The sequence below is a fragment of the Hyla sarda genome, chromosome 4 (genome assembly GCF_029499605.1).
Source record: "Hyla sarda isolate aHylSar1 chromosome 4, aHylSar1.hap1, whole genome shotgun sequence".
Classification (NCBI taxonomy): domain Eukaryota; kingdom Metazoa; phylum Chordata; class Amphibia; order Anura; family Hylidae; genus Hyla; species Hyla sarda.
Window position 1 is genome coordinate 102185372 of NC_079192.1, and position 25116 is coordinate 102210487.

Below are 25116 nucleotides of genomic sequence, written 5' to 3' on the forward strand. Positions count from 1 at the left end.
CGGCCGACCAATCAGGGCGCCTGCTGCGGGTGTCACTCCCGCAACCCGCTCCGCCCCTCTTCCAGAGGACGTGAGCGGGTGCGGGACGTGGACCCCGGGAGCTGGGGACCCCGATCCCCAGCGTCAATGTTGGGATCGGGGCCCCAGGAGCAGCGGCGGCGGCAGCGAGGGACTGACCTGTGTCCCGGACCAGCAGCAGGAGGTGAGTGACAGCCTCCTGCTGTTGCTTAGCAACAGCTCCCAGCATGCAAAAATGGCATGCTGGGAGCTGTAGTTATGCAACAGCAGGAGGCAGACAACCACAACTCCCAGCATTCCCTTATGGGCATGCTGGGACTTATGGTTTTGCAACAGCTGGAGGCACATTTTTTCTATGGAAAAGTGTACCTTCAGCTGTTGTATAACTACAACTCCCAGCTTGCACAAACAGCTAAAGTGCATGCTGGGAGTTGTAGTGGTGCATCTGCTGGTTGCATAACTACAACTCCCAGCATGCCCATTGGCTGTCGGTGACTGCTGAGAGTTGTAGTTTTGCAACAGCTGAAGGCACAATGGTTGTGAAACTCAGAGTTTTTTTTTATCTAACTCAGTGTTTCACGACCGGTGTGCCTCCAGCTGTTGCAAACTACAAATCTCAGCAATCACCGTACACCATGCACCGTACATGCTGGGGGTTGTAGTTTTGCAACAGCTGGAGGCACTCTGGTTGTGAAACACTGATTTAGGTCACAAACTCAGTGATACATAACCAGTGTGCCTACAGCTGTTGCAAAATTAAAACTCTCAGCATGTACAGTCTGTCAGCGCATGCTGGGAGTTGTAGTTTTGCAACAACTGGATGTCGTCCCCCCCCCCCCCCCCCCCCACAATGTGAATGTACAGGGTACACTCACATGGGCGGAGGTTTACAGTAAGTATCCGGCTGCAAGTTTGAGCTGCGGCAAATTTTCTGCCGCAGCTCAAACTGCCAGCGAGAAACTACTGTGAACCCCCGCCCGTGCGACTGTACCCTAAAAACACTACACTACACTAACAAAAAATAAAATAAAAAGTAAAAAACACTACATATACACATACCCCTACACAGCCCCCCTCCCCATTAAAAATGAAAAACGTCTGGTACGCCACTGTTTCCAAAACGGAGCCTCCAGCTGTTGCAAAACAACAACTCCCAGTATTGTCGGACAGCCGTTGTCCAGCTGGAGGCACCCTGTTTGGGAATCACTGGCGTAGAATTCCCCTATGTCCACCCCTATGCAAGTCCCTAATTTAGGCCTCAAATGCGCATGGCGCTCTCACTTTGGAGCCCTGTCGTATTTCAAGGCAACAGTTTAGGGTCACATATGGGGTATCGCCGGACTCGGGAGAAATTGTGTTAAAAATTTTGGGTGGTATTTTCTGCTTTTACCCTTTTTAAAAATGTAAAATTTTTGGGAAAACAAGCATTTTAGGTAAAAAAAAATTTTTTTTACATATGCAAAAGTCGTGAAACACCTGTGTTTTTTTTTTTTTTTGCTGTCCTGGCACCATAGGGGCTTCCTAAATGCGGCATGCCCCCAGAGCAAAATTTGCTTCCAAAAAGCCAAATGTGACTACTCCTCTTCTGAGACCTGTAGTGCGCCAGCAGAGCACTTTTCAAGTAATGAAACACCTGTGGGGTATTAAGGCTCACTTTATCCCATGTTACATTCCCCGAGGGGTCTAGTTTCCAAAATGGTATGCCATGTGTTTTTTTTTTTGCTGTTCTGGCACCATAGGGGCATCCTAAATGCAACATGCCCCCCAAAAACCATTTCAGAAAAACGTACTCTCCAAAATCCCCTTGTCGCTCCTTCCCTTCTGAGCCCTCTACTGCGCCCGACGAACACTTTACATAGACATATGAGGTATGTGCTTACTCGAGAGAAATTGGGCTACAAATAAAAGTAAAAATTTTCTCCTTTTACCACTTGCAAAAATTAAAAAATTGGGTCTACAAGAACATGTGAGTGTAAAAAATGAAGATTTAGAATTTTCTCCTTCACTTTGCTGCTATTCCTGTGAAACACCTAAAGGGTTAAAACACTGACTGAATGTCATTTTGAATACTTTGGGGGGTGTAGTTTTTATAATGGGGTCATTTATGGGGTATTTCTAATATGAGGACCCTTCAAATCCACTTCAAAACTGAACTGGTCCCTGAAAAATATTGAGTTTGAGAATTTTGTGAAAATTGGAAAATTGCTGCTGAACTTTGAAGCTCTCTGGTGTCTTCCAAAAGTAAAAACACATCAATTTTATGATGCAAACATAAAGTAGACATATTGTATATGTGAATAAAATTATTTTTTTCGGAATATCCATTTTCCTTACAAGCAGAAAGCTTCAAAGTTAGAAAAATGCTAAATTTTCACATTTTTCATCAAATTTACGGATTTTTCACCAAGAAAGGATGCAAGTTACCACAAAAATTTACCACTATGTTAAAGTAGAATATGTCACGAAAAAACTATCTCGGAATCAGAATGATAACTAAAAGCATTCCAGAGTTATTAATGTTTAAAGTGAAAGTGGTCAGATGTGCAAAAAACGCTCTGGTCCTTAAGGCCAAAATGGGCTTGGTCCTGAAGGGGTTAAAATCCTATATGTGTATTATAATTATAACTGTGTGATGTATTATCCAAGCCATGGGTGAGAGGTCATTCAGACAGTGTTTTCGTGTATTGCATTTTATTGGGAGGGGGTCTGGCTGTTTGTTTACATCTCCTTTGAAGTCAAAGGCTTTTTTGAAGTCATGCACTCTGGTCTCATATAATCAAAGAGATAAGGGGTCAGGAAGAGAGAAGTGGGATCAGAGGGGAGGAGGGAATGGAGTCTCCCTCCCAAGAGAGCAGATATGATATTTAAACAATGCTAGACTAAAAGTTGGGTGTTAAAAGCTGGGCCACAAGCTGACAAGACCATCCTAAGAACAGCTCTCTCATGGACTGCTTTATCATCATGCTGTAAGAACTTCATTTTTGTTTTCTGACCTTGCCTTGCTAAACCCTTTTATATATTGTTATACCTGTATGTCATTTGTTCCTGTATTTTTATATATTTAGCACTGTGATACCTTTTATCAGATTAAATGTTTAATTAATCAGCTCTGGTCTTTGATCTCTAAATATATGAGCTCACCTTTCTGAAGGAGGCTCTGGCAAAACACGTTTATCTAAGGGTTAATTTGGTGACTTGCTGGGACTTGTAGTGGATACCCAGAGGTCTGGCGGCTTTAACCCTTGCACCATCACACTCTCTCTAGCATCGTAGCTGGACCGATAGGGTGTGATCATGACAACTGGTGGCATATATTTAGAGATTTTTAGTGCTTGCTGGATTTTACCTGTAGGGAAATCTTAGCACTAAAAAGAAATTGCATACATATTCTTGTGTGTAAATTCCAAAGACAGAGCTCAGTGCTGGTTTAAAAGACATTCAAAAAGAGTGCAAGACAGTTCTGTCCTCCCCATCTCCTGTTTTACCTCCTCTGTCTCATCTCGGAAATATGGAGGCATATCGCAAGCAGTCCAAGCCTGCACTGGAGCTAATGTGCCAAGAAAAGGACATCCCTACTGCAGGAAAGAACAAGGAACATCTTATTGCAGATCTTGTGGAGTATGATGCCCGTGCAGAAGAGCTGAGTGACATGAGACAAAGTCCTACAGCTGGAACTGCCATCCAAGGACTGATATCTCCTGGGGAATACAACATTACTCCCCATCAGGACAGTACTCCACATGACGCCTTGGACTCTCATATGCGGACTGCCTTACAACACCTTGGGAATGTGGATGCCAATATGAAACTCCAACTGCTTCTCCAGTACCAAACTGCTGAGAGAGAGGCTCAGGCACGAGCCGCAGAAAGAGAGGCCAAGGCACAAGCCGCAGAAAGAGAGGCTCAGGCACGAGCCGCAGAAAGAGAGGCCCAGCAAAGGCATGAACTGGAGGTTCTGAGGCTGAGAGGGGATGCTTTATCTGCATGCAGTGATGTGCAGGATCAAGGAGACCACAAACCCTGCTTGGAACATTTCCCCATGTTGGAGAAAGATGGTGATCTGGATGTGTTCCTGAGGGGATTTGAAAAGGTTTGCCGGCAGTTCCATCTACCTAAGGAACAGTGGGGACGATATCTAACCCCACGGTTGCGAGGGAAATCTCTGGATGTGTTTGCTTCGCTTCCCTCTGAGAGTGACCAGGACTATGAGGCAATAAAATCTGCCCTGATCAAAAGTTTTAACCCCTTAAGGACCGGAGGTTTTTCCGTTTTTGCATTTTCGTTTTTTGCTCCTTGCCTTTAAAAAATCATAACTCTTTCAAATTTACACCTAAAAATCCATATGATGGCTTATTTTTTGCGCCACCAATTCTACTTTGTAATGACGTCAGTCATTTTGCCCAAAAATCTATGGTGAAGCGGGAAAAAAAATCATTGTGCGACAAAATTTAAAAAAAAACGCTGTTTTGTAACTTTTGGGGGCTTCCGTTTCTATGTAGTACATTTTTCGGTAAAAATGACACCTGATATGTATTCTGTAGGTCCATACGATAAAAATGATACCCTACTTATATAGGTTTGATTTTGTCGGACTTCTGGAAAAAATCATAACTACATGCAGGAAAATTAATACGTTTAAAATTGTCATCTTCTGACCCCTATAACTTTTTTATTTTTCCGTGTATGGGGCGGTATGAGGGCTCATTTTTTGCGCCGTGATCTGAAGTTTTTAACGGTACCATTTTTGCATTGATAGGACTTATTGATCGCTTTTTATTCATTTTTTCATGATATAAAAAGTGACCAAAAATGCACTATTTTGGACTTTGGAATTTTTTTGCGCGCACGCCATTGACCGTGCGGTTTAATTAACGATATATTTTTATAATTCGGACATTTCCGCACGCGGCGATACCATTTATGTTTATTTTTATTTTTATTTACACTGTGTTTTTTCTTTTATGGGAAAAGGGGGGTGATTCAAACTTTTAATAGGGAAGGGGTTAAATGATGTTTATTCACTTTTTTTTTGCACTTTTTTTTTGCAGTGTTATAGGTCCCATAGGGACCTATAACACTGCACACACTGATCTTTTACATTGATCACTGGTTTCTCATAAGAAACCAGTGATCGATGATTCTGCCGCATGACTGCTCATGCCTGGATCTCAGGCACTGAGCAGTCATTTGGCGATCGGACAGCGAGGAGGCAGGTAGGGGCCCTCCCGCTGTCCTGTCAGCTGTTCGGGATGCCGCGATTTCACCGCGGCTATCCCGAACAGCCCACTGAGCTAGCCGGCATGCTTTCGGTTTCACTTTAGACGCGGCGTTCAACTTTGAACGCCGCGTCTAAAGGGTTAATAGCGCGCGGCACAGCGATCAATGCCGCGCGCTATTAGCCACGGGTCCCGGCCGTGGCCCCGCGTTATAGATCGGGAGTGGACACATGACGTTCCAGTACGTCATGTGTCCTTAAGGGGTTAATCTGACTCCAGAGACTTATCGGAAAAAGTTTCGGACTTTGCAACAAAGCGCCACAGAAAGCTGCACTGAAGGTGCAGGTCAGCTAAGGACTGAATTCAGGCAATGGACTGGGGGCCTACAGGTCACTACCTATGAGGCCCTGGAGGACTTGATGGTCCTGGATCAGTTTCTCCAAACACAGAGCTTTGAAGCCAGAGAGTGGATTTTGGACCGCAAGCCCAAGACCGCCATGGAAGCAGCAGAACTAGGAGATGACTTTGCCAACAACCGGGCGCCAGCAGCAAAGCGTGAATCTGCACAAGCTGGAGCAAGTACCTGGAGGGGAGCCACACAACCACAAAGCACCACCAGGTCAGCCGGGAAATTCTTGCCATCATTCCCAAAAGCAACAGGAGCCACATTGGGTCAGGGGGACACCCGCCGGTGTTACAGATGCAACAATTTTGGGCACCTGAGTGCCACTTGCCCCAACAAAAAGAATTCTCCACCAGTAGCTGGAGGACACACAGCCGTTCTTCTGGTGTCCGGAGCAGAGGAGAAAAGAGCGGGTAACCTGCAGAGTGTAACTGTGGGTGACCGGGTGACAGTGGGTTTACGAGATTCTGGAGCCTCCTTTACCTTGGTGCGGCCTGAAGTGGTGGATACAGAGGACATCATCCCTGGAAGAACCATGGCTTTAAAAGGAATTGGAGGTGTGCGGCCTGCTGTGCCCATGGCCCGTGTGTACCTGGATTGGGGTACAGGCCAAGGTTTGCGGGAGGTGGGGGTCTCTGAGGACATCCCTGCTAATGTTCTGCTGGGGAATGATTTGGGTCGGATGCTCTGTCATTATGCTCCAGAGGACACTACCTGCACACCGGATGGGCTAGGAGAGAGCCCTGTTCATTCTGAGGTACTGTGCGAGACTTTGGGAGACACTGCGAAATGTGGTAACTGGGAGGGGGTGGAGGGGATTGATAATTGTTTACCTGTGACTGAACCAGTAATGTTTTACAAAAGTGAAATGGGGTGTATTGTAAAATAAGGTGACAATGCATTGCCAATGCCAAAACCTAGTGGAGATGGGCTAGGGGGAGGGGTTGGTGTGCCCCTGGTGACATGTAAGGATGAGGGACCAGCAGTGAGTGATATATCCCAATCCTGTGAGCCTAAGGAGCAGGAGGGAAGGAGTGATAGCCCTGTGTATGATGCCTGTATTGTTATGTCTGGAACTGAGGGGAAGGGAGGTAAACCCCAGGGAGGCATACCAATGGTGGCAGTGGTAACGCGTCAGCAGCATGCCAGGGCTGCAGCTTTAACAGGAAGGGAGGATGGTGATGCAAGGGGCAAGCTGTGTGACTTGCAAGCCACTGCAGACGAAGGTGGAGATGCTAGTTCACCTGGGGGAAATGTGCTCCCTGATGCCACAAGATGGGGGGAGGGAAATGAGCATTTACGGAAGCTCTGCGCAGTGACCCTTCCCTTGAAGGGCTGAGACAACGTGCTGAACATACAGGTGTTGACACAGATGGGCATCGGGTATATTGGGAAAATTATATCTTGTACTGGGAGTCCCTTTCCAAAGGCATGCTAGGGGCCCAGGAGAGAGAAAGGCAGTTAGTGGTTCCTAGGCAGTACAGGAAAGAGCTGCTGAGGTTGGCCCATGAGACCCCCCTGGCAGGAGATTTGGGAGTGGCCTATGCGGTCATAGAGAAGGAATGTCTAGCTGTGGTCTGGGCTTTGCAAAAATTACAGCCATACCTGTATGGCAGGGATTTTACTGTCATAACTGATCACAACCCTCTACATTGGTTGGACAGAGTGTCCGGTAACAATGGCACCTTGAAACAAATGCTAAAAACATTTGTAGAATCGGAGGGTGGAGACTGGGAAAAGTATTTACCCCATCTGTTATTTGCTTACAGAGAGGTACCCCAAGAGCCTACAGGTTTCTCGCCCTTTGAGTTATTATATGGTCACAAAGTGCGGGGACCCCGGGATTTAGTTAGGGAAGAATGGGAAGGGGGGCTACCTGCCCCTGAGACTTCTGTGGTGGAGCATGTTCTGAGATTCAGGGACAGGATGCAGACATTGACCGGGCTGGTACATGACAACCTCACAGCAGCACAGTCCAGGCAGAAGTACTGGTATGATCGCAATGCAAGGGACCGGGTCTATGAAGTGGGACAGAAGGTAATGGTTCTTAACCCCATCAGGCAGAATAAGTTGCAGGCTGCCTGGGAGGGTCCCTTCCCCATTTTGCAGCGCCTAGAACCCACCACATATGTAGTTGCCCTTGATGAGAAAGGTCAGAGGCAGAGACAGTACCACATTAATATGGCATACTATGACCCTGAGAAGGTGGTACTCAGTGTATGTAGTGCACCAGAGGAAGGGCTGGGTAGTGATCCCCTACTAGACCTAGTGGAGGAAGCTAAGAGCCAGGGATCCCTTCAGGATGTGGAGATCAATCCACAGCTATCAGATGAAAGGAGGAGGCAGCTTAATCAGGTACTAGGCCCCTTCAGTGCCATCTTTGCCTGGGAATGCAGAGCCTGTGGTGTCAAAAAAAGAAATAGATGGTTAAGGGAGACAGATTTATCAGCCTGGACAGGCAAGATCTCTCTGTCCCCATGTTAAGGGGGAGGTGTCAGGCCCAAGGCCTGATTATTAAAATCCTATATGTGTATTATAATTATAACTGTGTGATGTATTATCCAATCCATGGGTGAGAGGTCATTCAGACTGTGTTTTTGTGTATTGCATTTTATTGGGGGGTCTGGCTGTTTGGTTACATCTCCTTTGAAGTCAAAATCTTTTTTGAAGTCATGCACTCTGGTCTCATCATATAATCAAAGAGATAAGGGGTCAGGAAGAGAGAAGACCCCCTGGTGGGATCAGAGGGGAGGGGGGAATGGAGTCTCCCTCCCAAGAGAGTAGATATGATATTTAAACAATGCTAGACTAAAAGTTGGGTGTTAAAAGCTGGGCCACAAGCTGACAAGACCATCCTAAGAACAGCTCTCTCATGGACTGCTTTATCATCATGCTGTAAGAACTTCATTTTTGTTTTCTGAACTTCCCTTGCTAAACTCTTTTATATATTGTTATACCTGTATGTAATTTGTTCCTGTATTTTTATATATTTAGCACTGTGATACCTTTTATCAGATTAAATGTTTAATTAATCAGCTCTGGTCTTTGATCTCTAAATATATGAGCTCACCTTTCTGAAAGAGGCTCTGGTAAAACACGTTTATCTAAGGGTTAATTTGGTGACTTGCTGGGACTTGTAGTGGATACCCAGAGGTCTGGCGGCTTTAACCCTTGCACCATCACACTCTCTCTAGCATCGTAGCTGGACCGATAGGGTGTGATCTTGACAGATGGCCTATCCTGAAGAGGGATGAACAAAAAATCCTGGCCAATCCAAGAGAACATTGGATCTCCACAGTGGTTTCTCACACACCATTAATGACTTCTATTTCTATTGTTCTAGTAAAGAACAACATTGTACACACCTTGTCTTTAGCTAGTCTGTACAGGAGTAAGCAGGTACAAATTTGTTAATGTAACACAGAGCTGAGAAGCTCAAATGCAGCCAGGTGGTGCAGGCTTGATGGAAGCACAGCCGTGGTCGACAGTCTGGATCATACACTGGAAAATCAGAAACGTAACTAGGGATAAGACAAATGTAACATCAGGATAACAGACAGGTCAGGAACATGGATTAGCAGGACAGAATTCAGACACCTTTGCTAGTAGTAAACTACACAATTGCTCAGGCAACAGGAGATGGGTGGAGCAACCTAATATATGTGGTGCCTGACAGGGATTGGTGAGGGAAACATTAGAGAAATGTGAACTGACCCATAAAGTTATAGCCAGTGCTTGTGTGCGGCCCCTAGAGGACAGGGCAGGAAATGCAGCAGTGGTAGAAGCAGAAGGAGTGTGTCCAAAGTAGAGACATAGGGGGAGATTTATCATTGCTTTTAGAGCATTTTTTTGTCTATGTTTAGGCGCAGTTCAGGCGCAAGCAGCATATTTTGAGACTTTTATGCACCTTTTGATATAGACAGTTTTACTCTTTTTGCCTACCCGTAGAAATTTTTCTTTTTGACCATGCAGTGGTCATGTATTTATCATTTGCGACTTTTGTCAAAAGTCGCTATTTTGTGCGCAAAGGTGCTTTTTTAGGCGCAAAGCTACCAGTAGGTGTGAGAATAATTTCTACCTTCCACAATTCAACCCTTAACCTCTTGTGGACGACAGCGTCCCACTCCCCTTCTATGACACGCGCTCAGGAGCTGAGCACAGGTTATAGCTGGGTGGTCCTGGTGGCTATCTGCCACTAGGACCCATCTCTAATTCCAGACATCACCGATCATGGTGATGCCTGGCTTTAACCCCTTAGACACCACAATCAAATTTGATTGTACCGTCTAAAATGCAAGTAAAAATGTCCAGGTAGCTCCGTGAAAGTAAGTAAAAACACCTAACCTGCCAAATTCAGGACCCGGGAAAGTGTTTACTTCCCTCCCTCACAAGTGTCTAGAAAAAGTGTATGTGGTAGAGCTTTTCCCACCCACAGCAGAGCTGTGCAAAATTCATCATCCTACTGCACCTTCTTGATAAATAAGATGCATGCTAGTCAAACCCACCACTCAAATAAACGTGGGAAAATAGCTCTACAGTAGATATTCTTTGATAAATCTGGGCCATAGAGCAGAGAATGCGGCTTGGTGCCGGTGAGTTCCAGGACACAGAGTATGGCGGCGGGTTATATTAAAAGTCGTGGTAAAGGTGGCCAACCCACTGCAGGTGCAGTATGCCACAGACTGCAATCTACAACGGCTAGACGCTGAAGTACATTTCAGCTCCAATTTACATCACTTTTCCGGCATAAATTATAGTAAATCTGTTGTGTTTTTCACGAAATGGTGTTTTTTATTTTATTTTTTTACCTCAGAAACGGGTGCAGAGACTTGATAAATTCCCCCCAAGTCATTAAAAAATCCAGAAAGGGAAACTATAAAGACTAAATCTATAATGGTTTAATGTGTCTTTGTATAAGCTTTGTAGATACCTTCCTTTTAATAAGGCCTTGCTGTATTTGACTTATTATATAGGCATATCACTTGCAAATATGAAGCATTCATGTACACACATCTGTATTGCATTAAGAAGCTCATACAGCTCTGACCACTTAGAATGCTGGGCACCGTGAAAGAGTTTCCTACTGTAGTGAGACGTAAATGTTGCTGGAAGTGCCGCCATGGGGCAGGTGTTGATACTTGAAGCTGGCCAATTCCTCTTTCATGTGTTTCACACACACACACAGGGGTGGACTGACAACACTCAGGGCCCCCGGACCAAATAAAGCAAGGGCTCCCTATGAGATTTTGTCCCTGGCCACACCTCTTCATCACCCCTATTTCATCCAAATCCCCCCTCATGCCCCACCCCTACACACAAAATTAACCCCTTAAGGACATGCACTATAAATGTACGGCGCTGCAGCGAGGTATTTTGTGCACAGCGCCGTACATTTAAGGCGCAGCTATGAATCGAGCGCAGGAGCTGCGCTCACTTCATGCACGGCGGGTCTCGATGGCTGTCAGCAGCCGCGGACCCACTAGTGTGAGGTGCAGACTTGCGTCCCATGCAAGTCTGCATCCGCTCCTCCCCTCAGCTCTCCGAAGCTTTCCGAAGCCTAGAGCTGGGGGGAAGGCAGAGCGAATGCAGAGCAGGGGGAGAGTGGACGTACACACCTCCCTCATCTCTCCCTGCGTTCGGAGAATGCAGGCTTGCACGGGCTGATTTAGTGTGCTCTCTGTTTAGTGACAGCCCAAGGACCCAGGCTTGCACAGGCTGATTTAGTTTATGCAGGGTTTTTACTGAAGGATGTAGACTTGCACAGGGTGTTTAATGAACAGTGGGAGAACGCAATCAGCCCGTGCAAGCCTGCATCCAGGGGCTGTCCAGCACAGCACAGCTTGGACTTTCTCCACAGTGCAGGCGCCGATGTGTGACATAACATAACAGTGCAGGAAGACTGATGTCACATCTCCTCCCAGTGTAGGCCGCAGATGCGGCTCATACTCAAAGGAAGCTTTCAGCTCTATGCACATGAGCGCAAACTACTGAAAGCAGAGCTTGGACACATGCCTGGGAATTCAGAATTAGTGTCCTGGATCCCTAATTGTAGCAGCAAGCCCTTTTCCTGGCTGGGCCCTTGAACCACATCCGATTGGACTGGCTGGTCAAACCGCCCCTGGTACCAGTTGTCAGTTTATAGGAAAATATTATCCAGAATTTCATAGGAATTACAGCATTTACCACAACAGGCCTTTCAGGAGAGATGAGAGGTCCTATTTAGTGTCATAACAACAGATAAAAATACAATGAAAATATAAATTGTGAAAGTTTCCTTCTTTCTGTCTGAAGATACTTACTTTTCTTTTGTAATGTGCTAGTATTCGATGCCTATGACTCTCTTGAAATTCTATAACCTGCAAATGAGTAGTTTCATAAGAATCATCTAAAAAAATATCAGCATTTCTGTTTATTAATTGTTTTATCCATAGTGCTTCATAAAACAACACAATTGTATCCTACATGGTCCTGCACTATGGCTGCCATGGTATGATCAAAATCTGGAAGGGATCCTAAACAAAAAAAGTAGTAAAGAAAGACTTATACTACTCAGCTCTGTTTGACACAGTGTTTTGTGTAACATACAACTCATCCAAAACTGAACTGCTGAAGCCCTTACAGGAACTTGCATGTAATGATCTCTTCCTATGAAAATCATTAGAGAAATGTTTTAGGCAGTAAGCACAGAACTGGCATGTCAAGAGCCACACAAAAGTCGCTTGCAAAGCTACTTGTGTCCCTTTAGTTATGCTCTGTTCACACTATTATTCAGGGGTTCAAGCTTCCCGGTATTTTTGACAGCATACGTACAACAGTCTGCAGCACTGTACTTGCAAAGCAAAAATGCCAGAATGCCATTAAAATGAAAGCGGATTGACAGTATTGATCAGGATCTGTTAGAAACAGGATTCGTCATGGTGGTTATAGCTATGTTGTACCTGTTGCTTCAAGAGACTTTTCAAGATAAGCTGTCCTGTGTGTGTACATGAGAAGCAGCACTATTCATGGCCATTATATAACTTGGCTGGGCTGTCACTGCTGAGTAGCAACCGGAGCATTCAGTGGGGAATGGAAGACTTCACAGGGAGATTCATGAGGTTGTGAGGTAGGTAGATATGTGTGTTTTTAATGTCATTGCAGCCCCCAGGATAACCTCTTTAAGGCCAGGAGACCTGTAATGAACCTTCACCTTTTTTCTATAACTACTGGAGGGTCAACTTGTCCTTGTGCTCAAGACATCCCTGAATTTTCCACTACTTATGAATTGAATAAGTGATTGAACAACACTCAAGGCTTCAAATATCTTTTAGATCCTTTTCCATCATTATAAAGTTTTATTACCTTTTTTGCACAGTTCTTTTGACAGTTCTTTCCTGCTCCCCATCGCTCAGTATCTAGCCTGCTCAGTGTGGCAATCCCAAATTGTTATGTAAAAAGCCACAGATGTGGAAAATTAACCTTTAATACCCATTTTAACCTGTATCTGTCACCTTGTGCGTCTGTCACATGGCCAAACATTCAGGGGTATGTAAACTTTTGATCAGCCATTTGAGTGATTTATGTCATTCTTCTGATTTAAAAAGGAGATAATAAATGGCTTCATATGATCACTATCCTTTAATAAAATACAGTTTATTTACATGATTTTCTAAATCAATGCAACATTTTCACAATTTTTGCCAGGGTATACAAACTTTTGAGCACAACTGTATATGGTTTATACGGTATGATATGTTAACATTAAACAGTTCCCTTTTGAACAGTATTGTGAACTTGGTACTTACTTGTGTCAGCTCACTTGAAAACGTTTTGCAAAGCACATTTATATCCATAAATAGCATTTTTATTTCAGGATCAGTCTGTGAAAGAAACAAATTCATAAACAGCCTCTTTAAGGCTATGTTCACATATTGTAAAATAAATAGCATAATACATCCGTAAAATAGGAACAATATAAGTTTATATTTGTAGATTAATAATATATTTAATTAAAGTATATGGAAATGTGGCACAGTGGCAAAGGTTTTTAAACAGTGTGTGCACTTTTCCATAGACTTTTATTATGCACATTATTCGATTTTTGCTATTATTTTACACTATTTGCCCCCTGACGAAGCGCATTGGCGTGAAATGTGCGTTGGGGTAGGTGCAGGTAACTACATGGCTCGGTTGTGGTAATATACACTTGTCCTTTTCTCTGACTGTTGTTGCATTTGTACTCAGTTTATTGAGCTTCAGTGCATTGTCTGCATCTCTTCATGTGAGTCCCTTGTTTATGCAACGTTTGTCAGTGTTCTTTTCATCCAAATACCCCTCACTTTGAGCCTGTATGTTTCTGCCTTTTCTTCCAGCTGTGTACACTGTGCTTTTTAATTGCTATGATGCATTTTTTATATGATTCTCAATAAATAAACTTTTGTAATGTTTCATACATTCTTGTTGCTGACGCTTTTGTTGTTGGTGTTGGATTTTCCCAGTGGGTGGCCTCGGCAACATATTCTTTGTTGTATTGCCTTATAGGTGACATTATTTTACACTGTGTAAACATAGCCTAAAACGAACTACATGCACCTACAACACCCTTTTGGCAGTGGCTGCAGACATTTATATGGTGAAAGCTGTTCGATTCATTATGTGCAACTCCACCAAGCATAATATGTAGACAATTGTTTTTCACTATTATCAATATATGTGTTGTGGTCAAGAAACATGAAAAAGAGTTAGCTGGGTTCACACCAAGCTTACTGTTTATGTTTCACTGTTACGATTTAATTGTGTTTTATTTTGCTGTATACAAAAGTGTAGTCAACTACGTAGTCAACAATATTTTATAAACACTTCAAGAAAGAACATTACAACAACATGCAGAGTCGTATAGTCTGATAGTGGGTGGCAACTACAATATTCATAAAAGTATAATAAAACAAGGAACAAAGTGGTGAGTAAATCCCCAAAAGAACACAGTGCGAAAATAGCCATGTCTGAACAATTAAGGGGAGAAGCTTCAAAAACGCCACACAAGCAAAAGAAAGAAAACAAAGAAAATCCCTAGCCATACTAAAGGCTAGAGCTGAATAGTGTGCAGGGACACTGCCTACAACAGACAGCAGGGTAAAATTCCTAGAACAAGAGAGACAAAGAAGACAAGAGAAAGAGAAACCACCATATAGAATAGACGCTGAAACAAAGGAAATAGAGAAAGAAAAGGAAAGAAAAGATAAGAAATAAGAGAGTTTCGCTGCACCACCCCAAACCGTCACCAGTGTGAGATACCACGGTCTTAAATCTCCACCCACAATCTCCCGAGTGTACCTGCCAGAGATACCCTGCAATACCAAAAAGAACGGCAGAAGTCGGACATAAGTTTCATAATCTCATGGGGCGGGTAGGCGAATTTAAGAAACCGCCTCCAGTCCCTGAAAAACTTTCCCGCCCTAAGTTCCGTATTACGTAAGGTCTCTATCCGTTCAATAAACAGTAAGCCCTTCATAGTCTCCACTACCTATGTCAAAGTGGGAATCTCCTTCTGTAACCATAAACCCAATAAACATTTAACTGTTGACAACATGAGATGTACCCCTTTTACTGCCACTAGACTATTTGAAGTATCCTGTGATCCCCTGGGAATGTAATGAAAGATCATACCCAGGGGGTTCAGAGGGACATCCACATTCCACACCTGTCTTATGGTGCGTTCACACTGAGGAATTCACAAGGAATAATTTCAGTCAGGAAATTGTTGCCTTCTGTCATTTTATCCATGAAGCAGAATCTTAGCGGAATTTCCATGCGGAAATGAAGAGGAATGAAGGAGAAGGCTATTTAATTTACTTTTCTGAATTCTGCTTGAAAACGATGTTGGGCAGAATTTTTTTTACCATTGACTTCTATTGGATTCTGCTTGCGGATTCCACTTGAAAAATGAACATGTTCTTTCTTCAAGCGGAAAGGAATTCAGCGTCGAAATTCTGCTAGCAGATTTTCTGCAGTGTGAACAGGACAGCAGAAAAAAGATTAAAGTCAATGGGCAGAGGAGAATTCAAGAGGAATTACTCAGTGTGAACGCACCCCAATAAACTCCTCCACTTCCGTCCACATGGCTAAGAGAGCCGGACAGTCCCGCCTTTTCTAAATCACATTTTGGACGCAAGTAGTGCGCCGGAGCGTCCCGGAAAGAGAGATTATAGGCGTAGGTAGCTTTATGCAGGATATGAAAAAGAGTCTCCCTCCAGGTTTCACTTGTAACCGCCTTCCTGACCTGAAAGAGACCCAGAATCAACTTAGACGGGGCACCCTGAACCTCTAGCTCCTTCTCCCAGGACTGAAATACGGTATCCTTTAACCCCTTAAGGACCAGGGGTGGGGTTGTCTGTCCTTTCGTTTGTAATTGTTAACCTAATAAAGTTTATACTATTTTTTGCATGAATCTTGCATTATTGGTGATTATTTTATGGTGACAATTGTAGGAGTATTACCATAGGTGGTTTTTGTTGCCATTTCTATTGGTGTCACATTTCTGAGGAAGAGTGTAGGTTATATCATTTTACACCTTAGGACCAGAGCGTTTTTTGAACATCTGACCACTGTCACTTTAAACATTAATAACTCTGGAATGCTTTTACCTATCATTCTGATTCCGAGATAGTTTTTTCGTGACATATTCTTCTTTATGTTATTGGTAAAATTTTGTCGATACTTGCGTCGTTTCTTAGTGAAAAATTCCAAAATTTCTTGAAAAAATTGAAATTTTTGCATTTTTCTAACTTTGAAGCTCTCTGCTTGTAAGGAAAATGGATATTCCAAATCATTTTTTTTAATTCACATATACAATATGTCCACTTTATGTTTGCATCATAAAATTTACGTGTTTTTACTTTTGGAAGACACCAGAGGGCTTCAAAGTTCAGCAGCAATTTTCCAATTTTTCACAAAATTTCCAAAATCACAGTTTTTCAGGGACCAGTTCAGGTTTGAAGTGGATTTGAAGGGTCTTCATCTTAGAAATACCCCACAAATGACCCCATTATAAAAACTGCAGCTCCCGAAGTATTCAAAATGACATTCAGTCAGCATTTTAACCCTTTAGGTGTTTCACAGGAATAGCAGCAAAGTGAAGGAGAAAATTCACAATCTTCATTTTTTACACTCGCATGTTCTTGTAGATCTAATTTTTGAATTTTTACAAGGGGTAAAAGGAGAAAATGTATACTTATATTTGTAGCCCAATGTGTCTCGAGTAAGCACATACCTCATATGTCTATGTAAAGTGTTCGGCGGGCGCAGTAGAGGGCTCAGAAGCAAAGGAGCGACAAGGGGATTTTGGAGAGTACGTTTTTCTGAAATGATTTTTGGGGGGCATGTTGCATTTAGGAAGCCCCTATGGTGCCAGAACAGGAAAAAAAAACCACATGGCATACCATTTTGGAAACTAGACCCCTTGAGGAATGTAACAAGGAATAAAGTGAGCCTTAATACTCCACAGGTGTTACACGACTTTTGCATATGTAAAAATTTTTTTTAAATATTTCACTAAAATGTGTGTTTCCCCCCAAATTTCACATTTATGCAAGGGTTAATAGCAGAAAATACCCCCAAAATTTGTAACCCCATCTCTTCTGAGTATGGAGGTATCCCATAAGTGTACCTGAAGTGCACTATGGGCGAACTACAATGCTCAGAAGAGAAGGAGTCATATTTGGCTTTTTGAGAGCAAATTTTGCTCGGGGGCATGTGGCATTTAGGAAGCCCCTATGGTGCCAGGACAGCAAAAAATACCCACATGGCATACCATTTTGGAAACTAGACCCCCTGAGGAACGTAACAAGGGGTACAGTGAGCATTTACCCCCCACTGGTGTCTGTCAGATCTTTGGAACAGTGGGCTGTACAAAATGTTTTATTTGCACAGCCCACTGTTCCAAAGATCTGTCAGATACCAGTGGGGTGTAAATTCTCACTGCACCCCTCATTACATTCCGTGAGGGGTGTAGTTTCCGAAATGGGGTCACATGTGGGGTTTTTTTTTTTTTGCATTTGTCAAAATCGCTGTAACAATCAGCCACCCCTGTGCAAATCACCTCAAATGTACATGGTGCACTCTCCCTTCTGGGCCTTGTTGTGCGCCCCTAGAGCACTTTGCGCCCACATATGGGGTATCTACGTAGTCGGGAGAAATAGCATTTCAAATTTTGGGGGGCTTTTTTCCCTTTTACCTCTTGTCTAAATGAAAAGTATAGGGCAACACCAGCATGTTAGTGTAAAAAAATTATTTTTTTACACTAACATGCTGGTGTAGACCCAACTTCACCTTTTCATAAGGGGTGAAAGGAGAAAAAGCCCCCTAAAATTTGTTAGGCAATTTCTCCCGAGTATGGCGATACCCCATATGTGACCCTAAACTGTTGCCTTGAAATACGACAGGGCTCCGAAGTGAGAGCACCATGTGCATTTGAGGCCTGAATTAGGGATTTGCATAGGGGTATTCTACGCCAGTGATTCCCAAACAGGGTGCCTCCAGCTGTTGCAAAACTCCCAGCATGCCTGGACAGTCAACGGCTGTCCGGCAATACTGGGAGTTGTTGTTTTGCAACAGCTGGAGGCTCCATTTTGAAAACAGTGGCGTACCAGACGTTTTTCATTTTTATTGGGGAGGGGAGGGGGGCTGTGTAGGGGTATGTGTATATGTAGTGTTTATTACTTTTTTATTTTATTTTGTGTTAGTGTAGTGTAGTGTTTTTAGGGTAAAGTCACACGGGCGGGGGATTACAGCGAGTTTCCCGCTGCGAGTTTGACCTGCCGCACAAAATTTGCTGCATTGCCAACTTGCAGCCTGATACTCACTGTAAGCCCCCTGCCCATGTGAATGTATCCTGTACATTCACAGGGGGGGGAGGGGAACCTCCAGCTATTGCAAAACTACAACTCCCAGCATGCACAGTCTATCAGTGCATGCTGGTAGTTATAGTTTTGCAACAGCTGGAGGCACACGGGTTGGGAAACACTGAGTTAGGAAACAGACAATGTTTCCCAACCAGTGTGCCTCCTGTTGTTGCAAAACTACAACTCCCAGCATTCTCAGGCATGTTGGAAGTAGTAGTTTGGCAACATCTTTAGAGCCAGATGTTGCCGAACTACAACTCCCAGCATGCTTGGAGTTGTAGTTTTGCAACATCTGGAGGACTACAGTTTGCAGACCACTAATACAGTGGTTCCCAATCTGTGCCCTTCCAGATGTTGCAAAACTACAACTCCCAGTATGCCAAAACTGTCCAGGCATTCTGGGAGTTGTAGTTCTGCAACATCTGAAGGGCCAGATGTTACAGAACTACAACTCCCAGCATGCCTGGACAGTAAGGGCATGCTGAGGATGTGTAGTTTTGCAACATCTGGAAGGGCACAGTGGTCTCCACAGTGTCTGGGCATGCTGGGAGTTGTAGTATACAGGGTCCCAATACAGCAATGCACGTCGCTTTACGGCGACGTGCATTTCTGTAAAGGGCCCGACCGCGGCTGAAGATCCACTCACCTGTCGCCGCAATCTTCATCGCCGGGATCCGGGTCTTCAGGGACGAGGTAAGTACCGGGGACGGGCCCCAGCACTCCCCCGTCCCCCGCTGCGTCCTCCGGTCTTCCTCCCGTCCTCTCCGGACTTCCAGGGGCCGGGCAGGGTGGGAGGAAGTAACCGCCCCCCCCCCCCTCCCAGAGACCCGATCAGCCCGGTATCGCCACAGATCGCAAGGGCGATTTCCCTTGCGATTTGCGGCGATCGCCGACATGGGGGCCTACATGGCCCCCCTCGGCGTTTGCCCTGGATGCCTGCTGAAGGTTTTTAGCAGGCATCCGGTTCCGATCTCTGCCCGGCGAGCGTCAGGGACCGGAAAAAGCCATGACGTCCTGGGACGTCATTGGTCCTTAAGGCCCAGGGTGCCATGACGTCCCAGGACGTCATTGGTCCTTAAGAGGTTAAAGAGAATGAAGTGCCATCACTTCAAGTGAGAATATATGTCCGACAACGACTGACGGCTCTCCGCCCCTCCTATAAAAGCGTAAAAAACCTTGTCATTGGCATAGAAATTCTGACAGCTCGGCATGGAGCACAAATATGACTTTAGCTGGAGAAATTGGAAGGCTTGTGCAGCCGTTATATCATATTGATCGGCTAATTCAGCCCAGGAGAGCAGAGAGCCGTTAGCGCCCGACAGGACGTCTTACCTGCCTAATACCTGCACGATCCCAGAAAGAAAAAAGCTTTTCATCCCTTCCTTGAGGAAAAGAAGGCGAGTTCCAGAAGGGTCGACCCAAGGACATTATATAGGGAAGCCCAAAGAGCTTCCTAACAGCCTTCCACGCAGCAATCGTGTCTTTCAAAAGAAGGCTCGATTTACCGTTTGCAGGAGTGTGGAGGAGAGCACCCAAATCCCACGGTGATGCCAGCCTCTTTTCCACGCACAAATTAGAGAACCAGGATGTATGCAACATCCAGTCCCTGGCATGTCTGTGTAGTGCCGCCAAATTATAGAATCGAATGTCCGGCATCTGCAGACCCCCCTCAGGTTTGGGAAGACATAGGAAGACATTCTGTTCCAAAGGAAACTCTGCAGAAGAGAGACATCCGAATGATGCAACAATAAAGGAATCATCTGTAGAGGGTAGAGGAGCCTTCCAAAACTAACAATTTCACTAAGTGGACCCTACCAAAAAAGGGACAGGGGAAGAGATTTCCATCTGGTGAGATCACGTAAAATCCTGTGGAAGGGGGATATAATTAAGTTTATATAGGGAGGCAGGGTGTCGGCCAATCTTAATACCCAGGTACATGATATGATTCACAGCCACCTCCACACCAAGAGTAGAAGATGTTCTATGACTCCCTTCACTCAGGTAGAGGATTTGACACTTCGAAACGTTGCCAGAATAAGTACCGAAAGTAGCTAGTATATCAAGCACATCGTATAGCTGGGTATTAGGGGAACTCATAAACAACAGCATATCATCTGCAAAACATGCTAACTTCAATTCTCGGTCACCCACCATGAAACCCTTATACATGGGCGAGGTCAGGATATATACCGCTAATGGCTCAAGGGCAAGTTCAACTAGATGGGTGACAGGGGGCAACCCTGCCTGGTACCCTTCTGTAAATGGATGTTACTCGATAGTAAACCTGGTGTGGAAATTTTAGCTAATGGTTACATATAGAGGGCATCTATAAAAGTTCGGAAGGCACCCGAGGACCCAAAGCAGTCGAGGACACTACGCAGCCAGGTCCAACTCACATTATAGAACACTTTATCCGCCTCAATGGCCAAGAGGCCAGCCGGGTCTGTGCAGTATTCCCTCCTGCTCGTTACATCCAGCGCTGCTAGTACTGAGCGGATATTGGTCACCCCAGATCGACCCTTAACAAAGCCAGTCTGATGCCAACCAAAAAGGCCAGGGAAAAAATGGCTAACCTATTGGCCATAATTTTAGCTAACAGTTTCAATCCTTGATTTATTAAGGAGATGGGTCTATAAGACCCTGGTTGGTCCAATGGCTTCCCCTGTTTGTAAAGGACTTTTATATACATTGTTTTGCTTGAACCCATAATGGGTCGTCCCCCCCAACATGGCATTAAAAAGTGTGGCCAAAGGGCTCCAAATATCAGCCTCTAAAGCTTTATAGAACTTTATAGAACAAAGCCATAGGTCCGGGTGCCTTCCCCGAGGAAAGGGTTTTAATGCACGCTGACACCTCCTCAGTTGTTATAGGGGAATTGAGCTTGGCTATATCCTCCTCAGCAACCTTGGGAACAGACAGAGCGTCTAGGAAACGCTGTCCGCCCTGCTCATCCACTTTGACATTAGCATAGAGACGTTGATAGAATTGTTGAAGAACAAAGTTGATGGCTTTGGGGTGAGTATGTTTGTCGCCTGCCTCATCTACCAGTTCCCTAATAAATTCCCCCTTTCTCTGCAGTTTGGACATACGATAATCTGTCACCTTTCAGGCCGATAGCCGATAACTTATAACGATATTCCGGTATAAGTTATCGGCTATTTAAAACCGATAATCGGTCGATCCCTACATACGAGCAAGCAATTTGCCAGCCCTATTCCCGAACTTGAAAAAATCTACCAACCTCTAGTCCCTGAAAATGTTATCCCAGGCCTCCAAGTTAGCTTCAAAATCCCTTTTAGCCTCCACCCACAAATCTTTATTCTCTGGTGAGGGCGACCCTAGGAAGGTAGTGTAAGCAACCTAACAGTATATGCTTCATAGGCCGTCCCACACTTTTTCTTTTTAGTAGCTACTTAGCCGATAATACGACCCCTCAGAACTGCTTTCGCAGTATCCCAAAATAAAGCTGGGAGGCGTAGTCTAGTCACCATCCTTTCAACTGAGCAAGAAAGTCTGCATCAGAAGCCAAAAAAGGTTCCGGCGCTGCCATGAGAGGAGACGGCTGAGTGAGCTCCCGCGCTTCCTGACATTAAACGGCTCTCTCTACTGCTAGACTGATTCCCCCTGGACCCCGGAGCTCACGGACCCCCTTCTCCACTCCCTGACCTGCTGCATGGAGGGTTACCTGCTCTGCAACACACGGGAATCGCCAGCCTCCTCGTCCTCCTGCTCGGCATCTGTGAAGCACGCGGCTGCACCGCGTGGAAAGGCAGCAGCAGCACATCTGCAAACGAGGAAGCGCCTGTCCCGCTTCTCCTATGGGAGGACCGCTGCCCACCGGAGCCCGACGTCTGCTGGCCTCACCTCAGCTTCCCCTGAAGCCGCGTCATCCCGGAAGCAGCCAGGCGCATCGCATGAGGAGCCTGCGTTCACAGGAGACCCTTATTCGCCGGCGCAGGTCAGTGACTTTTCTATGGGGTCTGCTGCCCCCCTGCTGGAGGTGCCGTCTCCCACCCGAGACTTTACCTTGCATCAGGGCACTTCATCTCTCTCCCTGGCCCACTCTACTGACGTGAGAGGCACCATGGCACCTGGGAAGTCCTCCAATCCACCTCATCCACCAGAGCCACTGGCATTGTTGCAGGAGGGGTCATTGCTGGCCTCCCCCTCATTGTCTCAGGTTGCCGCTGGTCCTTCAGGTGGGCCTGCTCCCCCCTCAGCTGTTCTGGCACCACATACTATTAATTTTAAGCTGCTTGCAGAGCAGATTATGGCACAGATAGTACCTGATATACAAAAATCCCTGGAAGCTACCCTTCAGGCCTCCTTTTCGCTGAGGCAGGACCCATCCCAGACTAATGTGGCCGTGACTGCGATGCACTCCGACGTTACTGAACTTCAGGCGGGCCATTCTGACTTATCTAACCAAATTGCAGAACTGTCTCAAGAGAATGCCAATTTGCAAGGGCCAAACTTGATGACCTGGAGAACCGCTCGAGGCGTAACAATTTGCGACCTTGTGGGGCTGTCGGAGCAGATACCGTCCTCTGATTTACAACACTTATGTGAGATTGAATTGACTGAGGCTTTTTGCCTGGACCACTACTGCAGGGTGGAATGTGCTGACAGACTGGGACAAGACAGAAGTGGTGACCAGCGCATGTCTCAATCGGGCCAGCAAAATAGGCCCCGCCAGGTCATCTTTAAATTGGTAGACTACAATGACCGTCAGGATATCTTGAGGGCATTTAGGCACCGCAAAAGGCCACTAGTTCTCAGGGACTGCCGCGTTCTTATCTTCGAGAACTTTTCTGCTCCTGTTGCCAAGCGACGCAGAGCCTTCAGCGCGATCTGCTCGGACCTGTTTCATCGGAAAATAAAGTTTCAACTATAATTCCCTGCAATTGTACGTATTTTTCATGAGGATGGGATTTCCATGGTGTTCCGCAGCCCGGCGGCGGCCGAGGCGGCCCTGCATAGTCCCGCTAGCCCAGATAGTCTGAGAGGGTCCCTAGGGGGCCCCGAGGACCCGCTGCCACCCTAGACGGCGGAGCCCTCCTCGGAGTACTTACTGACCCACCTCCCTGCCGCACTCCTGGGCTTCTCGGCCTTACTCTTCTCCGCACTGCGTGGAAGGACCTGGCTTTCCTAGGCCGATGGTTGCTGGGCTGTTACCCTGAAAGTCATGTGACTTCATGAGAGTTAGGACGTTGCCCCTGGTAGCCATGGATTCCTGCAGTTGCACTTGTGGGACTTTGTAGATTTCTCTACTAGTGTCTGGCTGTTTCACTCTGGACGTTTCTGGGGAGTTTGTCCTGGGGGAGGGGGTTTGGTTGGGGATTGTTTAGCTATATTAGTAACTGTAAATGTGGTCAGGGGGCCCGCTTGATTTCTGGCAGAAAAAAGCGAAGTCCCAAGCACGGTGCTGATTGTCGGCCGACGATCTTTACGCACATAGTGCTGAGTTTGCCCCTTATCTGGGGTGTTCCGCTTGAACAAGTCTCATGTGTGATCTGTTAAGTGTTTTTTTTGTTTTTTTAAATCTCTCTCCTTCCTCTGCTCTCTCCCCCCACTGCCCCGTTTCTCCTCCCTCTCTCCCTCCTTTCTCCCGATCTCTGATTCACGCTTTTCTCTCCTGGTCTCCTGTAGCATGCAAATCATATCCTGGAACGTGAAGGGGCTCCGTTCCCCCAATAAAAGGGTACAGATTCTCCGACATCTGAAACGACTCCATCCTGACGTGGTGTTGCTGCAGGAGACACACCTGGCTGCGGAGGATATCACCCGTATGTCTAAGCTATGGGTAGTATCGGTCCTGGGTTCCCCGGCGGTAGGAGGTAAGGCGGGCTCATTGATTCTCCTTCACAGGAATTTCGGGGGTACGGTTGTGCAACACGAGTCAGATTCAGAGGGGCGGTGGACGTGGGTACGTTTAACTTTTGAGGGCCGTGACTATAGCCTTTACTCCTGTTACGCCCCCAATGGGGATAATAGGCCTTACTTTCAGACCTTAGCTGGCAGACTCCTAACCGACCCACTCCCCAGCAAAATTGTAGGGGGTGACATGAACGCAGTGGCAGTGACGGTGGAAGATAGGAGGGGGAATCCTCTGGGTTAAGGGATGTGTGGGGGTTGATGCACTCAGACAGCAGGGAGTATTCTCACTTTTCACACAGCCACTCCTCATGGTCTCGCATAGACTATCTGCTTGTGTCCCCTGATCTAGTACCCCGGGTGGCGGACACAGAAGTCCACACTATGGTTATTTCGGATCCCTTGCCCATTTCCTTGTCAGTGGCAGATTCTTTTCCGAAAGGGTCTGACTTCCAGTGGCGCTTGCCGGCTTATATGGCGAAAGGCGACAATTTTGCGGACTCACTGAGAAATTGGTGGCTAGAATACTCTTGGGATAATAATCCTCATGTACATGATGCCCCGCTTTACTGGGAGTCCGCTAAATCTGTCCTCTGTGGTCGCCTAATCGCGTACATGTCAACGGTAAAAAAGAAATCACTTAATTACTTTCAAGAAGCTAGCAATTCCTTGCAAAAGGCCTATACCACTTACATTGCTCGTCCGTCGGCTGAGGCGTGCCAGGCAT

The 25116-nt window shown here is 45.7% G+C and overlaps 1 protein-coding gene across 5 annotated transcripts in view; it reads right to left on the reverse strand.

Moving 5' to 3' along the window:
• The window catches only part of RNF212 (ring finger protein 212), a 102525-nt gene that overhangs the window by 45676 nt on the left and 31733 nt on the right, over positions 1-25116 (reverse strand). For all 5 annotated transcript variants that reach the window (XM_056571822.1, XM_056571821.1, XM_056571820.1 and 2 more), the window contains exons 4-5: positions 13422-13496; positions 11937-11993 (exon numbers count right to left, since the gene is read on the reverse strand). In XM_056571822.1, the coding sequence (XP_056427797.1) occupies positions 11937-11993; positions 13422-13496 (132 nt within the window). The remainder of the gene's footprint in view (positions 1-11936; positions 11994-13421; positions 13497-25116) is intronic.